Here is a 25,786-nt window from a genome sequence, read left to right as displayed (position 1 = left end):
GTTGAGATACATTTCAGCAAAGTAAAGATAAATAAGCAAATGTGTAGTCTTAAATGCTCTAGACGGGCGCTGGTTTCTAGGCGAGACCGGTCCCCTTTCCATAAAGCGGGACGAAAAAAATTTTTTAAACTCATTTATGTTGTCTAAAGGACCATTGCATGATCCCAAGAGCAGTTATAGCGTGAGCTTTGCCTTAATAAACTAATCAATCCCTCAATTCTCAAGATCTGACAAGCTATCCACGATGTGTACAAAATGAGAGATAGTATTGTAGAAAAGAAACCAACTGCGTTCTCACTCTTATATTGACCGCATAATAAAGGTAAATAAAGGTGTCAGATAGCCTGTAGCATTTTTTATTACACATAAGTGTATTGCTTGAAGATCTTCTGTTGATAATCACATATCTCTAATCTTTTAAAAAGCAAGTTTTGATAAATTCGTATTCACGAAATTTACAGAGCTGTTAGGAAAGCAATATACATTTCCAAATATATATGTATATAAGAAATACAATGAAAGACATTAGAATGAAACTTGGAAGTGATATGCGAATGCGGATAAGCAGTTGACATCCTGCATTTTAGAATTTAGCAAAATGTAATATGCTATTGTTAGCTTGGGTGGGTGAGGAAGCTTTGGGAATTTTTGAGAGAAGGATTTTGCGCTGAATACTTGCTGGAGTCCAAGTGAATGGATCGTGGAGAAGATCTAATTTAGAGCTATAGATAATCTCACCAGAGCATGAAGATCAGTGTTGGCAAAAAGTCTTTCTGGCAAAGCTCATGGGAACCAGACCTAGGAGTAAACTCCCAGTGAGATGGATAGATTGCATTGAAAAAGACTTAAACATTCTAAAGGTAAAACACCTGAAGGCAAATGCCAAAAGCAAAGTTTTATGGAGAAGGTCAGGGCCCACCCAGGTTGTCGAGCAAATGAAGATGAATTTCTTATTATTATTCAACGACACTGTAGATTTAAATGACAAATATAATTCTAATTCAGCTCACCATTATAGCAGAGAGCAAGTATTAAAGTTCTATAACTAAAGCAGTGTAGAACTAAGTGGAAAATTGGTCATTCCAGATCATTTCGAACAAAACTACTCGTACTTCCCCGCCAACATTATCCAGCAACCCCTGCAAATAAAACACAATTTGACATCTATCCAAGCAGAATCCTCACACGATACCCAGTAGCATATACAGAAGGATAATCCCTGCACTCTCTGACCCCGAGCAGCAAAATTTAAATATTCAAATTATTAAAAAATTGGTGATACAATTGGAGGTAAGGCATCAATTGAATTTTAATTGGGTTAACGCCCATATTGGTTGTTTGGGCAATGAGAGGGCGGATGTCTTAGCAAAGGAGGCAACAGTGAGTAATGATATGGAAACTGTCGATGTACAAGCTTCCAGGAGAAGATGCATTAACATTATGAAGTGTGACATTGTAGATAAATGGCGGACTTAATGGGAAAACTCTGCTAAAACTAATATATTCATGAAGATTTTTGTTTCTAAGGAAAATATGAATATTAACAATGACACTGACTTGAATCAGTTAATTACAGGTCATGGGAGATTTCCATTTTATCTGAAAAGATTCCATGTTCAAGATAATGCTATTAAAGAGATGAAAATGTAGATGAACTGGCAACAAGAATAAGACTTCGCGCCAGAAAGGAGAACACGTGATTTCTTCCAATAAGTTTCAGCGAAACTAAGAAGATCCAGAAGATTCAAATCGTTTCTCATCCCGTTTGTAAAAGGTTATGGCCCCTTGCCTATATATTTCTTCGACAGAAATATTTCTTATACTAATACTTGCAGACTATTCGGTCTTGCCAATGTTCAATGACCAAGAAAATTGCATCTAGAACATTCTTAAAATATTGAATGGGTATTTAAAAGTCACAATTAAAATTCCAGCCTTAATCTTGAAAATCAGCAATATCATGAACAAAGGAGGAAGTGAAGATATAAACGTATCAAAGTAACATAAAAGAACATTAAACTGCTATTACTAAAAGTACTGTTGAACTGCTACAATAATTCTTAAATGAATATGCTTTTAAACTGTATTTATTACCATTTTATTCTACACATTATTAATAGCATTAATATTGTATTATTTATTCAAAAATATTTGTATTAGGGCAGTATTTAGGATTATAATAATGACTATAATAAGAACTATATTGTTTCAGGATTGAGTGTTTTGTATTACTCCAAAATTAAGAACGAATTAGCGTGATTAACCTTTTGAGGCCGGGGGCTTTGGTAGCAGTAAAAGCTACCAAAGGACGAGGAATCTTGAACTGAATGCTTTCCCCCTTTTAAGAAATCACCTCCTATTTGCAACAAAGATTCTTGTGTGTAGTTTAATAGATTCTCAGAGGGGTGCATCTATGTCGCAAAAGGAAGACCTTTGAAAGAGATAAGTGGTTAAAACCCTAGGCACGTCAAATTTGACATTTCACCCCACTTTTCAGCCTTGAAAATGGGGGGGGGGTAACAGTATATGGCAACTAAAGTGGACAACCCCGTCTTTTCAAAGAGAGAACTCTATGGCAACTATAATGGCCATCCCGTCTTCAAAAGGTTAATATACCAAGTAATAGTGTACCAAGGCAGCAGTGTAAATATAAATAACCTAACCATTTCTTGAAACAGTACTGGAGTTGATAGAGATATTTGTTCTTGAGAGGCCCACTGGAGAGTGCAGATGGCACCTCTGTCGTCCATTGTGGATGGGCATCAGTGCGGATGCTCACAGCAGCCGTTAAATTACTGTTCTCGAAATGTTTAGTGCATAGAAGCATTACCTGGTGATTAATTGGAGATGGACTGGTATCTACATCACTACTTATTGTTCTTCAACAGCTCTTAATCTGTAGTTTCCTATACCTGTTGTTCAACGAAACTTTCGATCAAGTTCTAGCAAATCTATTCCATGTAAAACATCTGTATGCGACTAATACTTGAAATTTAAAAACATGGTTTATTTTCGCAAACCGGCAAACCTTCAAAGAACATGTGTGTCATAAGAAAAAGCTGAATATATTTGTGCAGCCTTAAAACAACATGTGTGGAAATAAACAGCAAGGTGAAATCTGAACTTAAGATTCTACATCCCACAATTTGAAACTTTCTGCAACAACGACCAATATCTACTTCATGAGAAACGCAGAAAAGAAACTGATTAAATAAAACAAAACTCTACTAACGGCTGAGCGGTTTTAAGCTCATAACTTCGAAGGTGTTGAGCTAACTCGAAGCTGCTTGTCCTAAAACCTAACAATTGACTCTAAGCAGAGAAGTTTAATGACTTCCGAGTTTGGCTTCTGTAAATATTTGATAAATAAGTCACAAAATAGTTTAAAGACAAGATCAAATTCAAAGTAGAAAATAACACAAAATTTTATTAGCCATGACTTTTGGTTAATACAATTAAAAAAAGTTAAATTATACAACTTCGATAAGCGATACTTGCAGGTATGCTGAAGACTAAGACATGATTTCAGCAAGCAAAAAACTACACAGATACGACAACAAACTTTGGATTGGGAACTGGAATCAGCTTCTTTTCTAACATATACCAAACTCCACCGACACCTTAGCCAAAGAACTAAGAAAAAGAAGAAAACCTTCCTTGATGCAGATGTGGCTCCGTCAACTCGAGGAGAAGCATTTAGTGTAAACTTGAAGCTTATTTTACAGGGGCAATTCACCCGCACTTTGCAGTTTTCTGAGTATGTTCGAAATAATTCTGGGGAGGGTTGAACAAATCGAACAGCTTCTTAATTTTTCCTGATACATTCATTGGTTTGGTAGTTCTAAATTCCTACTCTTCGAGTGTTTTTTGCTGCTGGAAGGTAGTATTTCAGAGCATTTGCTCCCGTTAAGATTACATCTTAGTTGTAAAGCTTGCCGCAAAATTTGCATTAGCTTTTACTTTCAGAAAGTATCGTAATCGAAGAAAGAGAATAAGAAAGAACTCAATGGAAAGGTAACTAAATAAAACCTAAACAACGAAATATCACAGTACTTGTAAAATACTTAGCAGTGTGATCGCCCTTCCGCCTTCGCTCGTTTCGTTCTTTCAGATAAGCATCGATTATGTTCCGGTTGTGATTTTCATCCAGGGTCTTCTCGTGGTGTTCTATGACTTCGAATATGATATCTTCCATTTGTTTCTGGGAGGCAACGGATGCGCGACAACCGGAACTGAATGGCATGACGAAATACCTGAAAAGTGAAAACAAAAATAATTTAAAATTTGGATATCTGATGCAGCGTTGGTAAACATAAGATGTCCCAAGTCTGACCATATACTGAATATAGCAACTTTATTAATACTAATATGAAATCGTAGAAACCAATTTCAAAAGTAACCATTATTTGTGAGAACATAAATAACTATCGGTACTGAACATTCAAGTCTCTAAGACGACCACTTCCACAAAATACCTAAATTATCTGAAATCATGGATGTTCGTTTTAGAGAAGGTCCACTGAAATTGTAAGGATCCTAAGTTTTACTAAAGTTTATTTTATTTTAAATCTTTACTATCACTTCTTATTTTCTACTTCCGGCCAGAATTAAAAGCTTTAACTTATTTATGCAAATTTATCTTGCTAACGCCAAGTACTTAAGTTGTGGCTTTTTGCCAAACAAGAGAGAGGAAGGAGTTATTAGAAGCAGGTCGCTTGCCATAGTAATTTTTCACTCGGTTGCTGGTTGACTTCAAGGCCAGAGGTTTAGTCCTCTTGATAATTTCAAACGTATCGTAGTTTTAGCAGCTCTCTGTACTACATACGGACTTTGTTAAATAACGGCCAATCTTATTGCTAGGCACTTGTATACTAATTCGAAGTTAGTTTTAGTTAGAGTTTTAGTTAGTAGTTTTATATTCTTACGTTTAGACCACAAGTGGTTGGTCTCTGTATTCCGAAGTTCCGGAAATACCTGTAAAGATAGAAAAATAAAGGGTTTTGTATACCCTTCCTGCTTGTAGTGTCTACTTCACAATTTATTGAACATAGCTTGAGTAAGCTTCCTGTTCCGAGTCAGGACAGTTCATGTTTCCAAAGCAAGTCAAGAGGAATATAAGTCCTGATAAAATTACATTTCATCTCTCAAAGACTAGGGCCAATTATAAGTTTCATGAAGAGATAAAGGCATACTCGTCGTTACGAAGCTCACTATCATGCGGCAGTATAGAGAACATTACGTTTATTCAAAATTAGAAACATGGAAAATCTCCTATGCACTTCCTGGTCTTCAAACCATGCATCTCGCAGTTGCTGTGGGATTTCCTAATCACTCAAATCAGAAGAAAACCCATAGAGGATTGTGGTAATTATTTATTTTCTCCTCCATTTGAAATGCAACTGCAGGGGCAAATCCAATAGCGGCGAATTACCCAAACTCTAGGTTTCTAGATGACGGAAAAAAATGAAAAATAATCTCTCAGCATTCAAACTAAGGATCTTTCAACTATTTACTGAACGAGCTAACCTATGTAAATTTAAAAAAAATATTTTAAAAATCATGATATTCTCATGAATCTCATAAATCATCATGATACTCTAACGGGAAAATGCGATAATTCTTTGTAACATTAAGTGGCCTTTTTCCTGCTGGAGCAATAAAGAAGAAGTTATATAAAAGTAATCTCTTATATAACTCCAGAAGTTGCAGGCTTCAATTCTATCACATACTCGGAGGAAAGCTTTGCAAAATACATAACTGTCGGCAACCGTGCGGAAATGTCATTGAGTCCCGTTCATCCGCACGTTTGCCGACAGTTGCAGAGAATCAGTACGATGAAGTAAATTTTTACAAATTAGTACAAAATAATTTTTTGAATACCTTTTTACACTAACAAAATTTCATGGTATCTTCAAAACCTTGGATGTTTTCCTAACAGAATGGAAATTAGTTCAAGAGTATATAAAGCGAGATTTTCGGACTGTAAGACAGAGCATGATTCTGCATCCCGAGGCCACGTTGGTATGCTAACTAGCTCAGATAAGATTGCATTATTCGAATTTGCATTACAGTTTCCGGTATTTAAACTGTTACACCGGTAAAAGGTTTGAGCGAACTTCGCGTTAACTCCTTTGTTTACTACTTGGATACTAAGTTTTAATTAAATGCTACACTTTCATTGAAACATACTCAAGTGACTCAACATACTCAATATTCGTTGATTAAGAATGAATTTAAAACTAAAAATTACTTTGCTATAGTTCCATAAAGAAGAGTATAACTTCCAGTCAAGATTTCAATCGTAATTATGTAATGTTCAATTAATTTACGAAACTGCTCCATGGAGATACCATCTTCTCCGAAGAATGTGCAACGCGCCGTATTCATGAATTTGTTATTCACAGTCTCAACAATATCGACAGGTTCACCATTTAGGCTACGCAGGTCTTTGATGGTGGAATCAATGGTATCATACACAGGACCTGTCATGTTATATTTCATGGATTTCAAACCAATATCTTTGAAGGTATTAAGGAAGAATTTTCGAAGAGTCTTCCATGCTTCACCGTTGCTAAAAAAGACACCTATAAAGAAATTTCATGACTTGAAACATATCCATAATCATATATTATAAGATGTTATCGAAAATGAAAGAAATAATATTAATCATGAAGTACTGCAGAACTTAATTAATTGAAATGGAATATATAATCTAAATTATGGCTAAATATTAGTATAAACAACTTAAGCGTTTTTGTGAATTTCTGATAACTACGCTACAAATATTAAAATCTGAAAATTTAATATAAGGTATCAGAACAAAATTCTAAGGTTATATAAATAAATAATTCAACCTAAATCAGGTACCATCATTTCCTGATTAAGATTGAATATAAACAAATTGTCGTTATCTAAACCAGGAAAATCATTTTATGTTTGTTTGAAGTAAAATCGGTCATGTTCAATGAAAGATTGACGACGGCTGTATAAATCTTGAAAACTGCCGGGAAAAACATTCTTTCAGAACAGCAGGAAGAACTTTCCCAATATGGCTTTGAATGTCTAGAATTTTCGAAAATTGCTCTCTTTAATGGCTGGTACAGAGAAATCTACGGAAGCAAGATTAGATGAGCACAGCTGATGGTTGAGGATTATAGCTCCTTCACAGGTCATAAATTGCTTCACAAGAAGGGCGGGGGCATTACCATGGAGCGAATAACCAAGTTCCCGCCACAGAGTCTTCTGGGCGTGCACAATGGATCCTTTTCAGTAAATGGGCCAAAGCATCTTTGTACGTGTTAACTTTTTTTGTTGTTCTTTCTAAGCAACATTGCTTTTTTTTTATTATGAGACTTTGTAAGCCTACCACATTGAACTGTCTTCAATGGAATACCATCCACCCCGGAAACGTTCTTCATAAATTCAGTTAAAAGATTGGGCTGCATTTTCGTGAACATGTTGCCCAGTATGTTATAATTTTCATTCGTAGATTCGCGCAAGTTTGCAAAATAACTTCAAATTCGTTCGGTGCTTTATTTTATAGCCGCTGTTATATTTTTCAAAGCTAGGGTATCACTGACAGAAATCCACGATGCTTGTTCCAGTGTCGATCTCAGACATGTTCAAACACGTCTTATCTTTTCCGCGTTTCATTGTTCACCTCTACTATCTTGCTTACGCAGCCTATGATGTCACTAGCCATATTTAATTTTGGTATATTATACTACAATCCAGTATCTCGAAGTGTTTACTACTCTTAAGTAGTTAAAAATAGTATTTAAAATTAAAAAATATAAAAATTATAAGATTAAATAGAAATTGCAGTCTAGTCTTTGTACGCATATTTCTGTTTAACATCTGAAAGAAATTTAAGTTAAACAGTTTGCTATAGTTTGTAGGGTTTATATTTATTTTAACTAACATTTATTGTAAGTTTAACTCTTTCGCATCGAAGCCGCCCGTAGCGCCCGTTCATTCAGCCAACGTCAAACCGCCCCAACGCCTCGTTTATTTTCTACCTAGTTCTTTCCCCTCCACGTTAGTGTATGGCTCATTGGTTTCGCGAGTTGTTAAAAGACATGTCAATCATTCTTTTGAAGCAAATAAAGGAGAAATACGGAAAGCTATTGACGTTCGCAGGTGCAATGACGTTCGCAGGTGCAATCCGGCCCTAAGGCGAAACTGCACACAATGGAAGAAACCGTAGAAAAACCTCCAAGAGCAGCAAGGGGGAAAGGAAAACTATTCCAAGACAAATTCGTAAACACGGGCGTTTTCGATGTTTGTTGAAAACAGATTTGGTCGTCTCTCGATGCGAAAGAGTTAAACTATCTTTCCTGTCAAGCCTTACTTTCCCCTGGAATTGCCAATGACAGTGTATGTAAATTTTAGTAGAACGCGCAAGGATTCAAATTATCAGCGGAAGTATTCTGAGTTAAATAGAAAGGAAACGAGTTCGAAGGTGTGCTTTCTTGCTTCACGAGTGTGGAGGTGGCTAGTTAGAAATTGAAGAACCACGCATTTCGGCCTGTGAGCTTGCCTCGGCAAATTGTTAATCTTTCAACGTAATATTCAGAGTTTGCTGAATTATCAGCGGTATTTTAGAACGCGGTGAGGTTAGTTACGTTTAGAGAGCCTCGTAGTTAGTGACTTGTTATTATCTCCTTTCAGTTTCTTATTTTTATTTTACCGCCGGGTCGGCGTAGTTTGTGAGCGTCAAGAGCACGCATTTGTAATTTCTAAAGTTGAATAAAAAGGGATTTAAACCCTTCTCAAGACTTTGGTCTATTTCCAGGAGTCACCACTATAGTTCTCAGCAGTCACCACTTTGTTGCGTGCAGGTTGGAAGCGCGCAACTTTACAAGTTTAAAAATGTATTCCTAATAAGTTAAACATGAGACTTACATTTAAAATTTCCTGTTCAAAATAATAAAGCCATATGATATGGAAATATTGCTAGGATATTGTTTCATCGCAAATTAATGAGATTTGCGTAAATATGTAATAAAAACTCAATTATTCAATGCATTACGTTCCCCTGATCACTTGGAAGCAAAAGTTGCAACAATTATTTCTTTCAAGCGGCTATATTTCTTATTTTACTATGCGTAAACTGAATTCCCTATAAACCGAGAAAGTTACTTCCGAAGCATTCAGTAAAAATAATTAAATAAATAAATAAAACACAGGTTGAAAAAAATTTCGTTGGACAAGACAGGAACTTCTTCGAGATAAAATATTCAAGTTATCTTTTTTTTTTTTTTTTTTTTTTTAAAAAAGAGAAAATAGAATTATTACATTCGACACCCTTTCTCCTATCTGTGGATTTATTTCACTATGTAGCCTTGAACAAGGCTTGCAAAAAATTCTCTGCTGGCTTTTAAAATTGCAACACCAGGAAGGAATGATCTGAAGAATGTCAAAATCACATAAAAGGAAGAAGAGGTTGGCATATGCAAATGAATAGTATTTCAGCGCATTTAGACGGCGCAAGAGGAAGAAACGACATCTGAAGCGCTGCATAAAAGAAAAGTTGCGTAGTGGATTTTCCATTCGGAAGGTCGGAGTTTGCTCAGTAACGTATTATGCCTCGAATAATAACAAATGCTTACCATCAAATGTCTGAATTCGATAGAGGCAGGATCGTTGCCTATCGAGAGTGTGGATTATCGTTCCGCGATATCACTTGTCACACTAGTCGACATCCAACCACTGTCATAGGAGTATGGAATCAATGGATTGCTGAGGGTTATACTGAACGGCATGCAGAATCTCAACGCTCCGCCCTGACTAACGTCACAAAGGATAGACATATTGTGAGGTCAGCCCTGAAAAATCGTATAATTACTTAACGTACCATTAGTCAGAAAATGGGTATGTTTGCAGCGCGCTGAGTATCCTGTCGCACGATATGTCGACGTTTCCAGCAGCGTGAACTATCAGCATGGCGCCCATTACTTCCGCTTTTCTTGACAGTGCAGCATAGAGAAAGACGGCGACTCTGGTGCCCCGAACGACAAAGCTGGATACAAGAGTCACACAACTTCGCCTTTTCAGACGAGTCCCGTGTCTGCTTGAAGTATTCTGATGGCCATATACGTGTCTGGGGGCTCCGCGGAGACCGCACGTCGCCTGCTTGCATTCGATATCCTCACAGAGACCGTGCACTTGGTGTGATGGTTTGGGCAGCCACTGGGTACACGACACGCACATCCCTAGTTCGGATCGACGGTAATTGGAACCGAGATCGGTACATTTCTGACATTTTACGTCTAGTGGTTGTGCCCTATCTTCGAGACCTGCCAAATGGATATCTTCCAGCAAAACAATGCTAGCCCATATGTTGCAAGCCGTGTTCTGACCTTCCTCAATACACAGGGTATTCGACTGCTTTCCTTGCATGCACGGTCTTCAGATCTATCACCCATTGAAAACATGTGGCCATGGGCTGCTGAGAGACTGGCCTGCCATCCCTCTCCAGCTAATACGATTGATGAAGTATGGCATAGACTTGAAGCAGCATGGAATGAATTGTCCGTTTCTGTCATTGAAGCCCATTTCGACTCCATGAATAACGGGGTACGGGCCGTTTTATCTGACGGGGAGTGGTAGCTGTTTCTACTGATTTCACACCCCTGTAAACCCCAAAACTGTTTACAAAGTTAATAATTTTGTCTTTATGCCATACTGTTTACGTACAATAAATATCTTTTTGTATTTTCTTTTCATCATGGTGTTGCAATTTTAATGGCCAGCAGTGTCTTTTAAGTGCTAATGCTATCTCCTTTGCTAGACCAAGAAATACATAAGGTGAAAACAGCAAAATCTTGACCAATTTTTCTTCGATGTGTTAAGTAAACAACTGTTTATTTAAAAAATTATAAGATATTGATAATTTTTAATTACTTAGTTAATTAACGTGTGCGAGAATCTGGAATAGTGTTTCATGACATTTTTTGCGAAATGTCACAAAAACAACTTTGAGTGGGTGCCTTAATGTGGTGCAAAACCCTCGAGTTATTTTGACCCGATTAAAGTCGTGTATTACAAATTGCTTAACGAACCAGAAAAAGGTCTATTTTTCCACACGCTATAACAAGAGTAAAAAATAATACTAACAACATTTTTAGAAGATATAACTGCTTACAGAAACTATTTATGCATATTAAATTAATTTATGTATAACATATACGAATTTCTATTTCTAATATGCTATAATATAGAAATTAATCAAAATTATGATTCAAGTTTGATAAAACGAAATTGTCGTTTAGCATGTAATAATTCTGGAATTCTAAAATGATCTCAGCTTTTACTAAGGTCTTTCTTATATATTTTTGCCATTGATGCCTTTGATGTCAAATAAGTGAGAGATGACTGTGTATCTGCCAGCTTCGTAATAGGAAAAATAGTTGCACAAATTCAGCAATGATGTTCTTAGAAAGATATGTCCGCACCTATAATAACTATATTTCTTCAGTATTTATATATACAGTCAAAATGTTATTCTATTGCTTGGAAAAAAATGAAAAGCAAGAAAATGAAATCTGGAACATAATTACCATCACCAAACAAAGGAGTTAATCCATTGAAATCGGTGGATCTTTCGCTAAAGTACTCGGAATTAGCAATATGGGCTTCACGTACAGCTTTCACACTTCCCAGGTTGATAAATAGTTTACCAGCCACTCTGAAGCTGAAGATGTCTCCATACTTCCTAGCATAATTATCCAACTGAAGATGCAAATTATCATTCTTCAGAAATGGATAAATACCCAATATAGGAACTCCGCTGGGTCCTGGTGGTAATCCTCTGTTTGTTGTGGCGTAATATATGAGCCATAAAAGAACAGCTATTGCAGTGACTGTAAGTGAGTAAGGAGAGGCATTCAAAACACTTTGAACATAATCAGAAATCATCTTGGACTTTCGGATAGTATAAGCAAAACCTGGAAAAAAATATATTCACCATCAAACACGGAAATGACTTACAAATATATAAGGTTTACGAAAAATTCTGTCCGTTTGGGAAGCGAAGGAAAATAACTCATTTTTCATATCTTTAATATTATTTAGTGAAGAGTGCAAATTCTGTCTTTACTTAGCGAGTGGAAACAGTAATTTGTAATAACCGTTTTTTAGAGGCGAAGAATTAAAGTAATGTATACAAGTAAAGCTTGGCTGACATCTGCTTAAATTTTGAACTTTTTACCTTCACAAAATTTTGCTAGGAGAGAAACATGTGATAGTCGTAGGGTTCTTGTTCTGAGTAGTATAGCAGGTGACAGGGGAGAGCAGGGTCCGGACACCCGGACGGCTTTCATTGACTAACTCGGGTATCGTCCGAATTCCAGAACTGTCCAGAAAAAGAATATTGCAAACAGGGGCAGATGGAGGAAAACAGGGGCACAGCGGATTCCTATAATAGCAGTATGGCAGATGGAGCAGTATGGCATGCGACATGCGACGGAGGACGTGGCACCACCCCTTTACCATACGGTTAATTGGTGTAGCGCCACGTCCACCAGTATCTATAGTCGAACTTGAGGGCTACACGAGGGTCTCGCATGGGGCGCCGAAACCAGCGCCCGGTGTATCCCGAGGACGGTCCCACTGACCAAAAGCGCCCTCCGAGGATATTCTCCCATCCGCTTGTCAGAGCCTCTGTATTTGTAGTTGTATGTATAGAAAATTACATGGGCTAACAAGGGTCATCACTGCATTTGCAAACTGGGAAAGTCTAAGGCAGTATTGATAATGGCATTATTACATATTGTTGACAGACTATTGCTACGTACCAGGAGCAGTATTCCAGGTGACAGGTGACTGCAAGCCCTGGACTTCCGCACGACTTTGCAAAAGACTACTCGGGTGTAGTCCAGGACCCGCAACTATCTAGAATTACACCCCATAGGGTCGCTCAAACCTCCCGCGCTCGACGCCGAAACCAAACGTCTAATTCTCCGCACTTGCAGTTGTGCCGACCAATAGGGAAAAGGGCATCCCTTCTGGTGCACTGACATCCAGCCGCCCAGGCCCCAGGGCCATACAAAGGCATTAGGCTCGTTGGGGCCTTCTTACAGCTATTTGTTTGATTACAAGGGCTTCGTTACTTTTTCATGAGACATGAACATAATAGTAACATAAACATTAGACATATAGGTAAACATGCATATAATACCTCTCATATATAAAGACAGAGCACATAAATCATATACAAATATAAATCATATACAAAGATAAATCATATACAAAGACAGAGCATATAAAATACATTTACCATGACGTGACTTGACGTATTAGCATGCGCTATTGGCATGACTAGTGGCTTACTGCATTTTCCTTACATTTCATTAGGACAGACATTTCGTTCGGACAGATTACATACGTTGCGTTACGTTGCATTCATTACAATCATTTGGACGGACATTATATACATTTCATTATGTGCATTTCATTAGTACATTTTTATACTTTACTTTACATTCATTACATTTCATTACATTACATTCATTACATACCTTAGGACGGACATTACCTACATTTTGTTACGTAAATTTCATTATGACAATTTCATACTTAACTTTACCTTCATTAGAACGGACATTACTGGATTACATTTCGTTGATCAGGGAATTTACACACGTTGCACACATAATGCATTACGCACACATAATGCATTACAATTTTCACACATAATGCATTACAATTTTCACACATGATGCATTACAATTTACACACGTTATTCATTACTTTGTGCGTTGCTGATTGACGTACAGAATTACTTACAAAATTACGCACTGGATTACATTTCGTTGATCATGAAATTTACACACATTGTACACATAATGCAATTTTTCACACAGTATTCTTTACTTTACAGCGTTACTGATAAACATACACTTTACTTAACTTAATACATGGAATTGCTTAGTCATTGCTGAGTGAATATTACACAGTTGGGGTACATTTAGATACATTTGCACACATTTACACACCTCATGCTTTACTTGGTCGTTGTATTCGCGCACATTGTACATTACAGCGAGCATCACACATTTTTATTACAAGAGCAGTATGGCAGATGGGGCAGAATTTCGAAGTCTAGCTCTACCATTTTTTTTTGACGAGTCGCCAAAGCAGCATGCAGAAACTGTATTGCACCAGATGGCGCTGTGTACGCCTGAATTCTTTTGAGTAGTTTAGAACATTGCTGACTGTGAGAGATGTAAAACGAAAGTACATTAAGTTTCGAAACTCAAACTAAATTTATATGTGTTTCTTTATTGTAAATGTATTCAGTTGTGCCGTCAATAAAATTTGGATAAAATAACAGAATGTAAGAATCAATGCTGAGTCTGACAGGTAAGCGAAATGTTTTTATTATTTGATTTGAATATTGAGTTTTAGAATAGTGCGAACGCGATATGTAATGGACGGATGCGTATTTATACAGCATGTTGGTGGGGCATTATCATGAATGCAGTATGATGCGCTTTCTAATCAACATCGCCGGCGTTGTTTCTTTGACTGCTTCGTTTGGAATCATCCATTTATTGAGGGTATCTTTCCGAATGGAGTTTTTCGTCAGGTTTGTAAAGCTCATAATTTATTGGACCCTGGCTGTACAATCAGCATCCTCAAGCTCCAGCTCAGTTTAGAGGTGAAGATGTTAGATTTTTTTGGGCTGACAACTCTAACGATATTTTCATAGGTAATCCATTTCTCATCATCAGTTATCATCCCGTCCAAGAAAGATTCGTTTGCGTTCCAAACATGCAGAGCTATGCATATGACGACTCGATCATGCAAAAGTTTGTCACTTAACTCATAAGGCACCCATTTAGAATATTTATAATCCAATACTAGTTTACGTATCTGGTACGAAATGGTTTGTTGAGATGAGTTAAGCTTTTTTTTTACAATCTCCGAAGTTGTTAAAAAAAGATCTTGCTCTATCATGGTCCTGACAATACCATCATCGATTGAAAGCATATAGCTTGGCTTACCATTAAGGTCGAAATCATCTACCTCAAATTGTTTGAACCATATCCTGAATGCTCTGACCAAAACTGCATTTCCAACAAAAATTTTCTTTAAATTTAGACACACCTCTGTAGCATATTTTTCTTGTTGAAATTTGTGCAAGATATAGTGCCGTAAATGAACTTCAGCAGTAGCCATGTTTATACGATCGTATCTAAATAATGATTAGGCAGGCAATGAAGCGCGACTTTATGCAGCTTCGGAAAATGACTTTTACTCTTTCCAATCAAATCCAGCAAACTTCAGATAAGTTGGTTGATTGGTTATTTGAATACAGCAAAGACTGCGAAGATTATCTGCCTAAGGGAAGGGACGCCTAAGGGGAACAGGATCGTACTCACGTTACACACGGGGTAAACCATATACCTTAGAATTAGTCAAAGCTCAGTCTTTTGATTCGAGTTTTAAAACAACATTACTTTATCCTGGATTGACTTTGATAGTCAAGCACGCAAGATGTTGTAATGTATTCCCGAAAGAATAGAGTATGCTTATTGCAAAAATTCGTAACTGACGTTATTTACTTTTTAACGAATAGGAACAAAAATTTATAAGTCTCCAAATCTTGAAAAAGATTTATATCGCATTGTGAATTTCTAGATTTTCTAATGCGTTTATTCACTTTCGTTTTTAATGGAAATGAAAAAAATCTGATGTGTACACCACATGACTTCCTTGTACGGAATATTAAATTATACGCATTTTTTCTTGAATTTCATTTAAATTGATTGGATTGAATTAAATCTACTTTGTCGACAGCGCATAAACCACAATAGAATAAATGCACTCTTTAAAGTTCACTATATTTGTTTACTATAACGACACTCTGAATGCACAAAATTTATATCATTTGAAGAATTATCGTTGCCACATGTTCTATTCAAATACTATAATAAATCTAAAACGATGTATGAAAGAAATTAAGCAAACAAAACAGAAAAGAAACAGTTTTTCACAGACGATTTAGTATTTCTCATTCAATTAATTCAGCTCGCACTTCGCGACAAGGCAAAAATACATAAAAACTCAAAATATCTGTATTAAAAATTACGAAGTAAATCTTAAACACTTATTTCCTCGAAAAAATTCCAGAAAGGATTAAGCATGATTTAATTCGCAATAATAAATGAAGGCCTTATTTTTGTGTTGCCAAGCTTAGTCTCTCTAGATTGGCAACAAATCTACAATTCTACTGTTTCAAATGTAAACAAATATGTCCGCCATGTTATTTAAAACTTAACCGCACTGATAATTGTACAAATATTGCGTCCAGAATTACGAAAGTCATAAAAACCTTAACCGGAAGTTAAAAACATGATAATTCAATCATTTTTAAAGCAAAAAATGTACAATTTACAAACATATAAGAGTAAAGAAACTGAGATCACTGAGCCGGGTAAGAGAGTGGATATATATATAAATATATTTATATACATTTGGTGCTGCTGATTGCAACCAAAATACGAGGTGCACATCTACATGTTATAGCAGTCCTATATACAAAATTTCAACGTTCTGAGGCTACTCGTTTTTGAGTTATGCGAGATACATACGTACGCACGCACGTACGTACATACGTTCGTACAGACGCCACGAAAAATTCTTTTCAGAATTCATTTTAAAGCAGTTTTATAATTTTTTTGGAAGAAAGGTGTCTTTTATTCTGTCCTTAAGCACAGATATCACGCAAAAACATCGTTAAATTGCATTCGATAGCGGTCAAAATGGATATTTTCGTTGAAATATGTTGCCTGAAACTTTTCGCGATTACAATATTTCATTTTTATTTCGTAGAAGGAAGTAAAAATGTAAACTCTAAATCCAAATAATTAAAATCTTGAAATCTTTGAAACACTGTATTTGCAACAAATTCATAATTAAAACGGCTCTGCAAGCAGTTATTTTGAGATCACTGTTGTTGTAAATATCATGTGATTACACAATAATAGCAAGTAACGTATTTAGTTACTTATTTCTTCCTCTTTTCCTACCAATTTTAATGCTTGAAAACGTGGAGGGGAAACTTAGGTGGTGTGTACTATTTATGAAGAAACATCTTGAATTGAAAGAAAACTATAGCACATTAAAAAGTACATAAAGACACATTAATATTAGTACTATTACGGTTTTTGTATTGATTTATTTATTTTGATATTTTTAATAGAATTGCTATCAAATTCTTTCATTTCCCATTGCAATGCTGCACACGACTTACTTGAAGTGAAAAATACGCCGGAAAAACTAAAAGTAGATGAGCACGCGCATTTAATGTATAGATTAATGCATTTAATGTAAAATCTCTCAGTTCTTCATTTGTAGTTATTATAAGGTTTGTTTAGAAAACTGCTGTTGTTTGCTGCGGCGAATTCGCTGTGAAATCGAACTAGATTTCTAAGCATTTTGTTTTATTCTTGTGATAATAATTAATTTTTTTCACTTTTCATCGGCCTGGTGCATTCAGTTTACTACGAACCCGTTCGCACGCAACAGTATATTAAGTATTTCAAAGTATTTATCAAATTCGATGATATTCTTTTTACTTGCACAGAATACTTTCATATGTGCCTATATTTTAACCAATTTGAATGTGTCGGGTTTTATCTTTGTTAAAATCAAGCCTGAGTTAGGTTCAAAATGCAACCGTGTCGTATAGTTATTTTTAATTCACAGCATGGCGTACAGTTTCGCAAAGGTATGAATGGTGATAAAATTTTATCGCTTTTTCGTAAGTATGCATGTAAGATATAAAATATTGTTACTTTTTTTTTATTCTTCTGACACCAGTTGTTACGTTATTTTCTTCCTTCACTTTCGCACGGGGTTCGTAGATTTGGAGTGAATAACGACGACACTGGGTGAAGTATCGAAACACACTTTATTTATCAATATTAATCAGGACAGCTCCAAAACACTGTTACAGTCGTCGAAGATTTACTATAAACGCGCTGAAACAATCAGCGACCCAGCCTTCACACTGTCAGGCAATAACGGTGGAGACAGCTTCCTGCAAAGCACCCGACTCTGCTTTCCGGAGTACAGCTCCCGACTTTGCTTGGTCGTTCTCGAAACTCCACGTACTCTCCAGACTCTCCACGCTACAACTCGCGATGCACACGACGACACACGAGCACAGCTCCCGACTCTTCGGTTCAGTCGTTCCCGGAGCTCAACACGCTCTCTCGACGATGCACTAACTCGCGATGCACTAAAAGACTCTCTCGATGCACTCGACGACCCACTCGGCACTCGCTGCCCGGCTGTCAACTCGATCGACTCCGCAGGGATTGACTAGCTAGACGAGACACACTCTAACTCGTAACCAACTCTCCGCGTACCAGCAGGGTTTATATAGCTTTTGACTGGTGTTCGAGAACATTCCGGGCTAAACCGGTAAGAATTCGTTCCAGAAGGTTCTCCAACCGTCCATGGTATATATCGCCAGTTTTGTCGCCAAATGGGCGATTTCTCGCCAAATGTGGCAACCCTGCCTACCCTTGCCATATATGGCAACCCTAAAACTGCTTTGCGGTGAAGCTATCTTACCGCTCCTGTACATTTCGTAAAATATGAAAGAAAAATACTAACTTTGCTTCTTTTAACCCCTTTAAACAGCTTCACTTGAAAACTTCGCATTATGTCATCTGCAATTATCATTCAAAGTATAAACACAGATTTTCAACTCTTATGCCCTTTTAGTGAAATGCGCAGTTACTACTAAATTTTACCCTCTCTTGATCTGCTAGCGCATGTCTTATTGCTTTGCTGTATCACCTACCAGCTATTAATTCTAACAATTTTGTTAGTGATAACAGCAATTACTTCTTAATAATAACTAAAACTTTTCAATCGACTAGCAATTAATTGTGATAATTTGTAGATGATGACATCAGTAATTTTATAGACATGACGAGAATGTTATAGATGTTGCTAGCATACAGACACGATATGTAATAGACGGATAGAACTTGAATATCTAAACTAGCTGGATATTCACCCCATAATTTTATTGTTTGATGAATAATTTCTTTTTACACATCACTATGGGTGCAATAAGTAACCCACAGTTTTATATACAACTTATTACATTTCCAGAGAATAAATGATTTAGCGAAGCAATGAGACGCGCTAGCACGGCAAGAGAGAGTAAAAATGTCATTGCGCATTTCAACAAAGGGGTATTTATAAGAAATGATACCCTTTGTTTAAGTTTTGAATGGTGATTGGACAAGAGCTAACTCATTGCAGATGACCTTATGTGGAGTTTTCACGTGACGCAGTCGTCAAATTAAAATCAGGAATTAAAAGAATATATTAAAGTTAGTAATTTCTTTTTATATTTCCATCTCTCATTTTTAATCAAAAATTACAAAAGTTAGTGAAAATTGTAACTAGGTCAGCTGAAAATTGTAAGTAATTGACAAAATTTAATTTTGAAAATATACTTTCTACATTTAACGAAACAAATTAAATTAAAATAGAAACACTACATAAAAGAGTTGCATGCCAAAATTAATAAAATGTAACGTAAAGAAATTTACTCGGGGACAAGGGAGAAAGTTGTGTCGATGCAAAACTCAAACTAACGCTTGCGTTATTAGTTTATTTATTTATTTTTTTAAATTTTTGGCGCTTTTAGAGTGGCATTGCAAAAAATGGAGGCTGTTTTCTAGCGTTTCGTTACATGGTAGTGTTTATAATAGTTTCTTACTGTTGTGTATACGGTATAAATATAAATTTTATCTTTCTGAGAAATAGCTTGGTTACAGAACTTAAGATTACTTTAGAAAATTTCTGTCGCATGAATTATCTAAAATATGATTTCTCTATTGATCGGAAGCATTATCTAACATAGCATCCAAAATGAAAAACGGACATTCTGCCCAATTTTTAATTTCTAACAAGTTCTGTGTGTTTGTGTCTCCAACTTCAATTAGTTGCTCAGTCATGACAAATGTATATTCTGGTAAAACTCTTCTAATATTGGTAATGAAGCTGCTGTTTTGCTTTTTTTTTCTGTATTTTAGTTTTTTTACTGCTGCATTTATTTTGTCACGTGACACTTATACTGGAACATTGTAAACTAGAATTAAGTTCGTTCAAGTTTCTAAAAAATATCGAACAGCTATTCTAAACGTGATATCAATAGTTCTCCAGTAAAACAATGACAGAGTACAAAAAAGGATTCTGTAAGAAAACACTTTGGCCTCTGAATATAATTCAAAAAGTCTAGTTAAAACTTTTCTTCTTAACAATGACTGAATTTCAATGCTTAAAATGAGCGTATTGTAGCTGTAGGTAGGTAGGTTACGGAGGACGGGGACGCCTGGTGTCTAACAGAGGTGGTAAACACGCATGCGTCCCACGCCCTCCTCTAACTACAGCAAAAGCTTCCTGGAGCCACACGAGGCTGCACCAGCAGATTATTGAGGTTGTGAAAGGAAAGTGCATGGCTTTACAAGGGCATTAGTAGGATTGTATTACAGAATGAGGAGGGAAGCTGTGGTGTTCCAGATGATAAGTAGCTTTTTTTAAACACAAGATGCGAAAATTGGGCAATCCCCTGGTCGGGACTTGAACCTAGACCTGTCAAATACGCGCCGAGTGTGCTACCGTTACACCACCAAGGCATGCAGAATTGAGGGAGAATATACCTTATATGGTTATTAAACATTTCATTCCGCACAGCTGTAAACAGTCATAATGTAAGAGCTCAAAATTCTATATCTTCAGAGATAGATCTGAAACAATTCTTGAGTCCTGTGGTCATTGTATTGACAGCTTCCTGGTGTTAGTTAGTTAGTTAGTTCTAAGCACTGGCCCCCCAGCTCACCTAGCGGGCGAAACCTGCCATATGGCTATGAGGAGAAAGGCCAAGCCACAAAAGCATAACACACACACACACACAAAAAAAAAAAAAAAAAAAAAAAAAAAAAAGAGTTTTGGTGTATGCTGTAATGTGTAAATTTTGCATCTGGTGAAATTTTTTTTTAATGTTGGCGGAAATCCACCACCAGTACCACCACCAGAATGTATGCCGTCAGCACACTTCTACAATTTTTTCCAGTTTCTTTCATGACTAGCGATAAACTAGTAAATTTTCTTGAAAATCTTATCCGCTGTGGTATAATTTGGATGAGGCTCTCAAAATAAAAATTTTCATCTGGGACTTGTTCTCTTTCAAATCGAATATTGTAGAGTCATTAGGCATTTTTTTAAAGCAGGAAACGTGAAAAATGAGCAATGCTCTCGCCGGGCTCGAACCTCGATCTCTCGAATACGCGCCGAGTGTGCTAACCATTACACCACCAAACATGCAGAAAGGAGGGAGAAATACCTTGTAATATAAGCTATCAACTGTGCAAATCTGGTTACGTCTGATCTTCCATGGAACTGAATCACAAAATATTTACTTTTCATTATATTTTCGATCTTTACGTTCATTTTAAACATTAATGTTAATATTTTGTGTCAAACCCGTACCACCAAATATAATGTAATAAACCATTAATGATACATAAGCCCTAGGTTTAGAAACCCCTCTCTAAAAGTATTGAATAGTTCAGTTACGTTATACTTCAAAATAAAATGAAAAAAATAAGAACAAAAACATATTAGATCGTGAATTAATCATATATTTTGAGCATATTTCTGTAAGATTATTGCTCAAAAATATTGATAAATATACTTCTCTTTTAAAATGGGATTTGATTAACAGAAACTTACAGAATTCGAGCTTTAAGGGAAACTGGTAGGCCTTAGTATTGGCGCGTATTCAAATTGTAATATTATTTGCATTCTTTAAAATGAAAAGAAATCTAACGAATTTTTTTACAATAACCAGAATAGGATTTGTAACAAAATTATAAATGAATATTGTTTATGTGAGTATCGTTTGCTTCATTTTATTGTTGCAAACAGCGTAAATTTCTTTTGTTTTTCTTCCTTTAGTTTTGAACTTTATGTGTGGCAACAAGATAATTGATTGATAGAATTGTGTTTGTGACAACCATGTAGAATGGCTCGCTTATTTTGTATCAATTATGTCGCATCGCTGACATATTATTTATAATTAGTGTAATAAATAAAAGTGAAGGAATACAATCCATTTGTTGATTGATTATTGTTTGTGAAACATTTTAAGTAAAGAACAAATATACAAATAAATCGCAAAAGAACATCACTGAATGTCATTTAAAGGAAAAAAAAAATCAACCTTGAAATGCTTTAATTTATTTATTAGGGAACCCCTCATTACAAATTAAAAATTACGTTAAATATTGCAAATTTCGAACTGAAATACCTCGATCAATTTTTATTGTATGGGAGTCAAACATTTTGTGTTTTATTTTGTATAACAAATAAACAGTTTTACCTACAACTTATTACATTTCTAGACAAGAAGTGATACAGTGATTCAACGAGAGACGCACTAGCAGGGCAAGAGAGCGTAAAAACGCGATTGCGCATTTCAGCAAAAGGGTATTTATAAGAAATGATATCCTTTGTTTAAGTTTTGAACGGTAATTGGACAAGAGGTAACCGCTGTTATCCAGTTAATGTCCAGTTGCCAATATTAAAATTTTCCTAAATATAAGTATAGGAACCGTAGATACCTGTAGAAAGCTAGATTTCGTTTATACGAAGCTAATTTTTTAAAACTTAAAAATATTAAAACATAAATCTTTGCGTCATTTAAAGCAGTTTTGTAGTTGGAAGCGTATGTCTACAACCAACGGTTGACAAACTAAAAGCTTCAGTAAGGGCTTAGTGGACACCGCGCATTCACAGATTGAGTTTTAATTGGTAAATTACACACTGCCAATTAAATTAAATAAACTACACTGGTTATCATAAATTAAGGAAAAATCACAAAAATAGCGATAACTCCCTCAAAAATAAGCCAAACCGTGTAAAATTTGAATATGTTGCCAAGTAAGAGTAGCTGGTTGGTTGGTTGGTTGGTTGGAAACGGAGGACGGGGACGCCTGAGTAAGATTAGCTGAGTAAAACTCCAATATGCAAATTAGTGGCGCTGCCCTCGGAATACGTCATCTGCGAGGAGCATAAAAGTCCATGTTTGAGAGCAAGCCCACATATTTCACTGTGATAGTGACATCAGAAATCTGAGATAGCCAATTCGTAACAATGATCTCCAGGCATCATTTGCCTACAGAACTAAGATAGAAAGCCACTGGAAGACTAGAGGCAGAACAAAGTCAAACATAAGTGGAAGGCTTCACGAAGGTGGTCTGTATACGAGGCGACCAGCCATTTGTGTACCGCTCACGTCACGCCATAGGAGGGACCGTTTTCAGTGGGCACGACAACATGTCCACTGGACGCCTGATCAATGGCGGGCGGTTCTATTTACGGATGAGTCCAGGTTTAGTCTAGAAAGCGATAGTAGGCGTTATTTGATATGGAGAGAACCTAGAACCCGTTATCATCCGTCAAGCATCCGTGAAAGAGATGTACATGGAAAGGGGCAGTGTCTGTGTTTGCTGTGGCATCTCTTTGGGTGGACGCACAGACCTCCATGTCTTTCCAAGGGAAACCGTGAATGCTCAGATTTATAGAGATGACATCCTTGATGTTTATGTGCGCCCATATGCCGGGCAATAGGTGATGCTTTCCTGTTACAAGACGACAACGCGAGACCACACAGGGCTCGCATCTTAGATGATTATCTTCAACAGAAAACAATTATGCGCATGGAGTGGCCAGCTCGATTACCGGACTTGAATCCTATCGAGCACGTTCGGGATGCTTTAGGGAGACGTCTAGCTGCTCTTAGTCCGCCCCCTCAGACCCTTGTTGCGCTTGCAACTGCTTTGCACTCTCCCTTCCTATGGAACTGATAGACCGCGTAATTGAAAGCATCACACATCGCTGTATGTGCTGTATTGCTTCTAGAGGCGATCTTATTCCATATTGAAGGTACTTTTCCTATAGCAAACTGACACCTTCGTATTGTTCATTTTATACATGTGCTAATTTTTATACTACCGTATTTGTCTGATAATTTCTTTTTGTGTTATTTGATACTTTATTATGTGTTGTATATTGTGGGTAAGTTTCATTAAATTCTACATGTAACGTTTTGAGTAATCGTGATTTTTGTGATTTTTCCTTAATTTATGATAACCAGTGTATATTATACACAGCACTGCATTATAACATTGTACTAGTACATCAAATAATGCAAAGTATATCATACATACCATTTTCATGTCTGAGATTTAATGGGAAGTCAACTAAATTACGTGTGTTTTCAGGTAATGTGTTTCAGCATGTACCAGCCACTGTCTTTTGGCGCCTAATTAGGAATTTAAGAAATTTTTCTGTATATCGCTGTAAATTGCGGATAACTGAAACCATGAATACCGAATCAACGCGTATGGAGACATGGCAGTACTTACACATAGTCGTATTTTCTGAATTCTGGAAAAACTATTAGAAGGATTTGTATTGTCATATACTGGGTAAAAGAGATCTGTCACTGAGACACAGAATTCTTGAACAAGCCCGCTCTTCTTCCTGTAATGGATTAGGAGTGTTCTTTTTAAAATACCGTCAAATGCTGAGGTGTTATTTTTTTTATTTGGAAACAGTTCGAAGGTTACACATTACGCTGTAATATAAATTTTGTTTTCCTACTATCACGAAACATGCACATTAGTTTACATTATATGGAGAAATATTATGTATTTTCGTTTTAAGATATTTTTCAGATTTTTTGAAAAATAAGTAGCATGAAAAAATGTCATATTCTTAAAATCTAAATTCAGTTCAGATATGCATATTTATTGTCAAAAAGTATAAGAAATAATACTAAGATTTAGATATGCTTATTGGTTGGGAAAAATAGAAACTTATTTTGGAAGAATTAATTTACATCTTCGGAAAAAAAAAAAAAAAAAAAAAAAAAAAGGAAAATGTAGAATAACTTACGGAAAACTTTTAAACATAAAATAAAAATAAAAAGTGTATAAATAAAAGTAAAATTTACGTTTATGAGAGGAAGCAAAAAGAATTAAAAAAGAAACAAAAATTTACTTTTGATAAAAAAATTCAAATATAACTAAGACAAATATTTAAAGTCACAGGAAAAACTAAACATAAGAAAGTGCGAAAGGAAAACAATAAAACTTAAAAATAAAAAAAATATTTTTGTAAAATAAAAAAGTAAAAATAAAAAATTTTAAATTAAAAAAATTTTGTAAAATTAAAAAATTTAAATAAAATAGTGAAAATTATTGAAGTAAAAATAAAATTACAAAATTATGAAATAGCAAAGGACAAATTACATATGTTTGAAACAACAAAACAGAAACATACTTGGGAAGCAAAAAATTAGAACACCACTCTTTAGTGACGAAACTCATACTGATGCATAAAATGGCTTGATATTAAACACCGTCTTATCTTAGCTAACACAATCAACAAGCTGTCGTGATAATATCAAGTACTCTCCAAAATTCTGCATAAGATAACATATAGAATGTCGCCATGTTGGGGCATCGAAGCAAGGGTATATGCTGAATTTACACAGAGGGTAAGCAGGTAAACTTTAAATTAAAAAAAAAAAAAAAAAAATATTATTGTGTGAGAATTAGTTCTATCTCTGTCTCATAGGTGGCGCTATCATTTGAATATTAACTTTGCTGACTATTGCATAGCATATAAAATAATAGAATACACACAATAAAAGCTTAAAATTCTCCTATTTTCACGACTGGAG

The 25,786-nt window shown here is 35.8% G+C and overlaps 1 protein-coding gene across 3 annotated transcripts in view; it reads right to left on the bottom strand.

Moving 5' to 3' along the window:
* The window catches only part of LOC118189454 (cytochrome P450 2J1-like), a 35,972-nt gene extending 10,503 nt beyond the window's left edge, over positions 1-25,469 (bottom strand). The window contains exons 1-4 of one of the 3 annotated variants that reach the window (XM_035360054.2): positions 25,384-25,469; positions 11,562-11,948; positions 6,251-6,584; positions 4,054-4,253 (exon numbers count right to left, since the gene is read on the bottom strand). In XM_035360054.2, coding sequence (XP_035215945.2) covers positions 4,054-4,253; positions 6,251-6,584; positions 11,562-11,919 — 892 coding nt within the window. In that variant the 5' untranslated portion in view covers positions 11,920-11,948; positions 25,384-25,469. Of the gene's footprint in view, positions 1-4,053; positions 4,254-6,250; positions 6,585-11,561; positions 11,949-24,464; positions 24,571-25,383 lie in introns of those variants that run through there. The other 2 variants (XM_085822795.1, XM_085822794.1) reach the window with 2 other exon arrangements.
* Between the last annotated feature and the right edge of the window lie 317 nt (positions 25,470-25,786).

Source organism: Stegodyphus dumicola, chromosome 8, assembly GCF_044657685.1.
Source record: "Stegodyphus dumicola isolate Sdum_Otavi_A_Nest chromosome 8, ASM4465768v1".
In the NCBI taxonomy this organism is placed as follows: Eukaryota; Metazoa; Arthropoda; class Arachnida; order Araneae; family Eresidae; genus Stegodyphus; species Stegodyphus dumicola.
The sequence above is the reverse complement of the archived record's forward strand: the minus strand, read 5'-3'. Positions and strand labels throughout refer to the sequence as shown.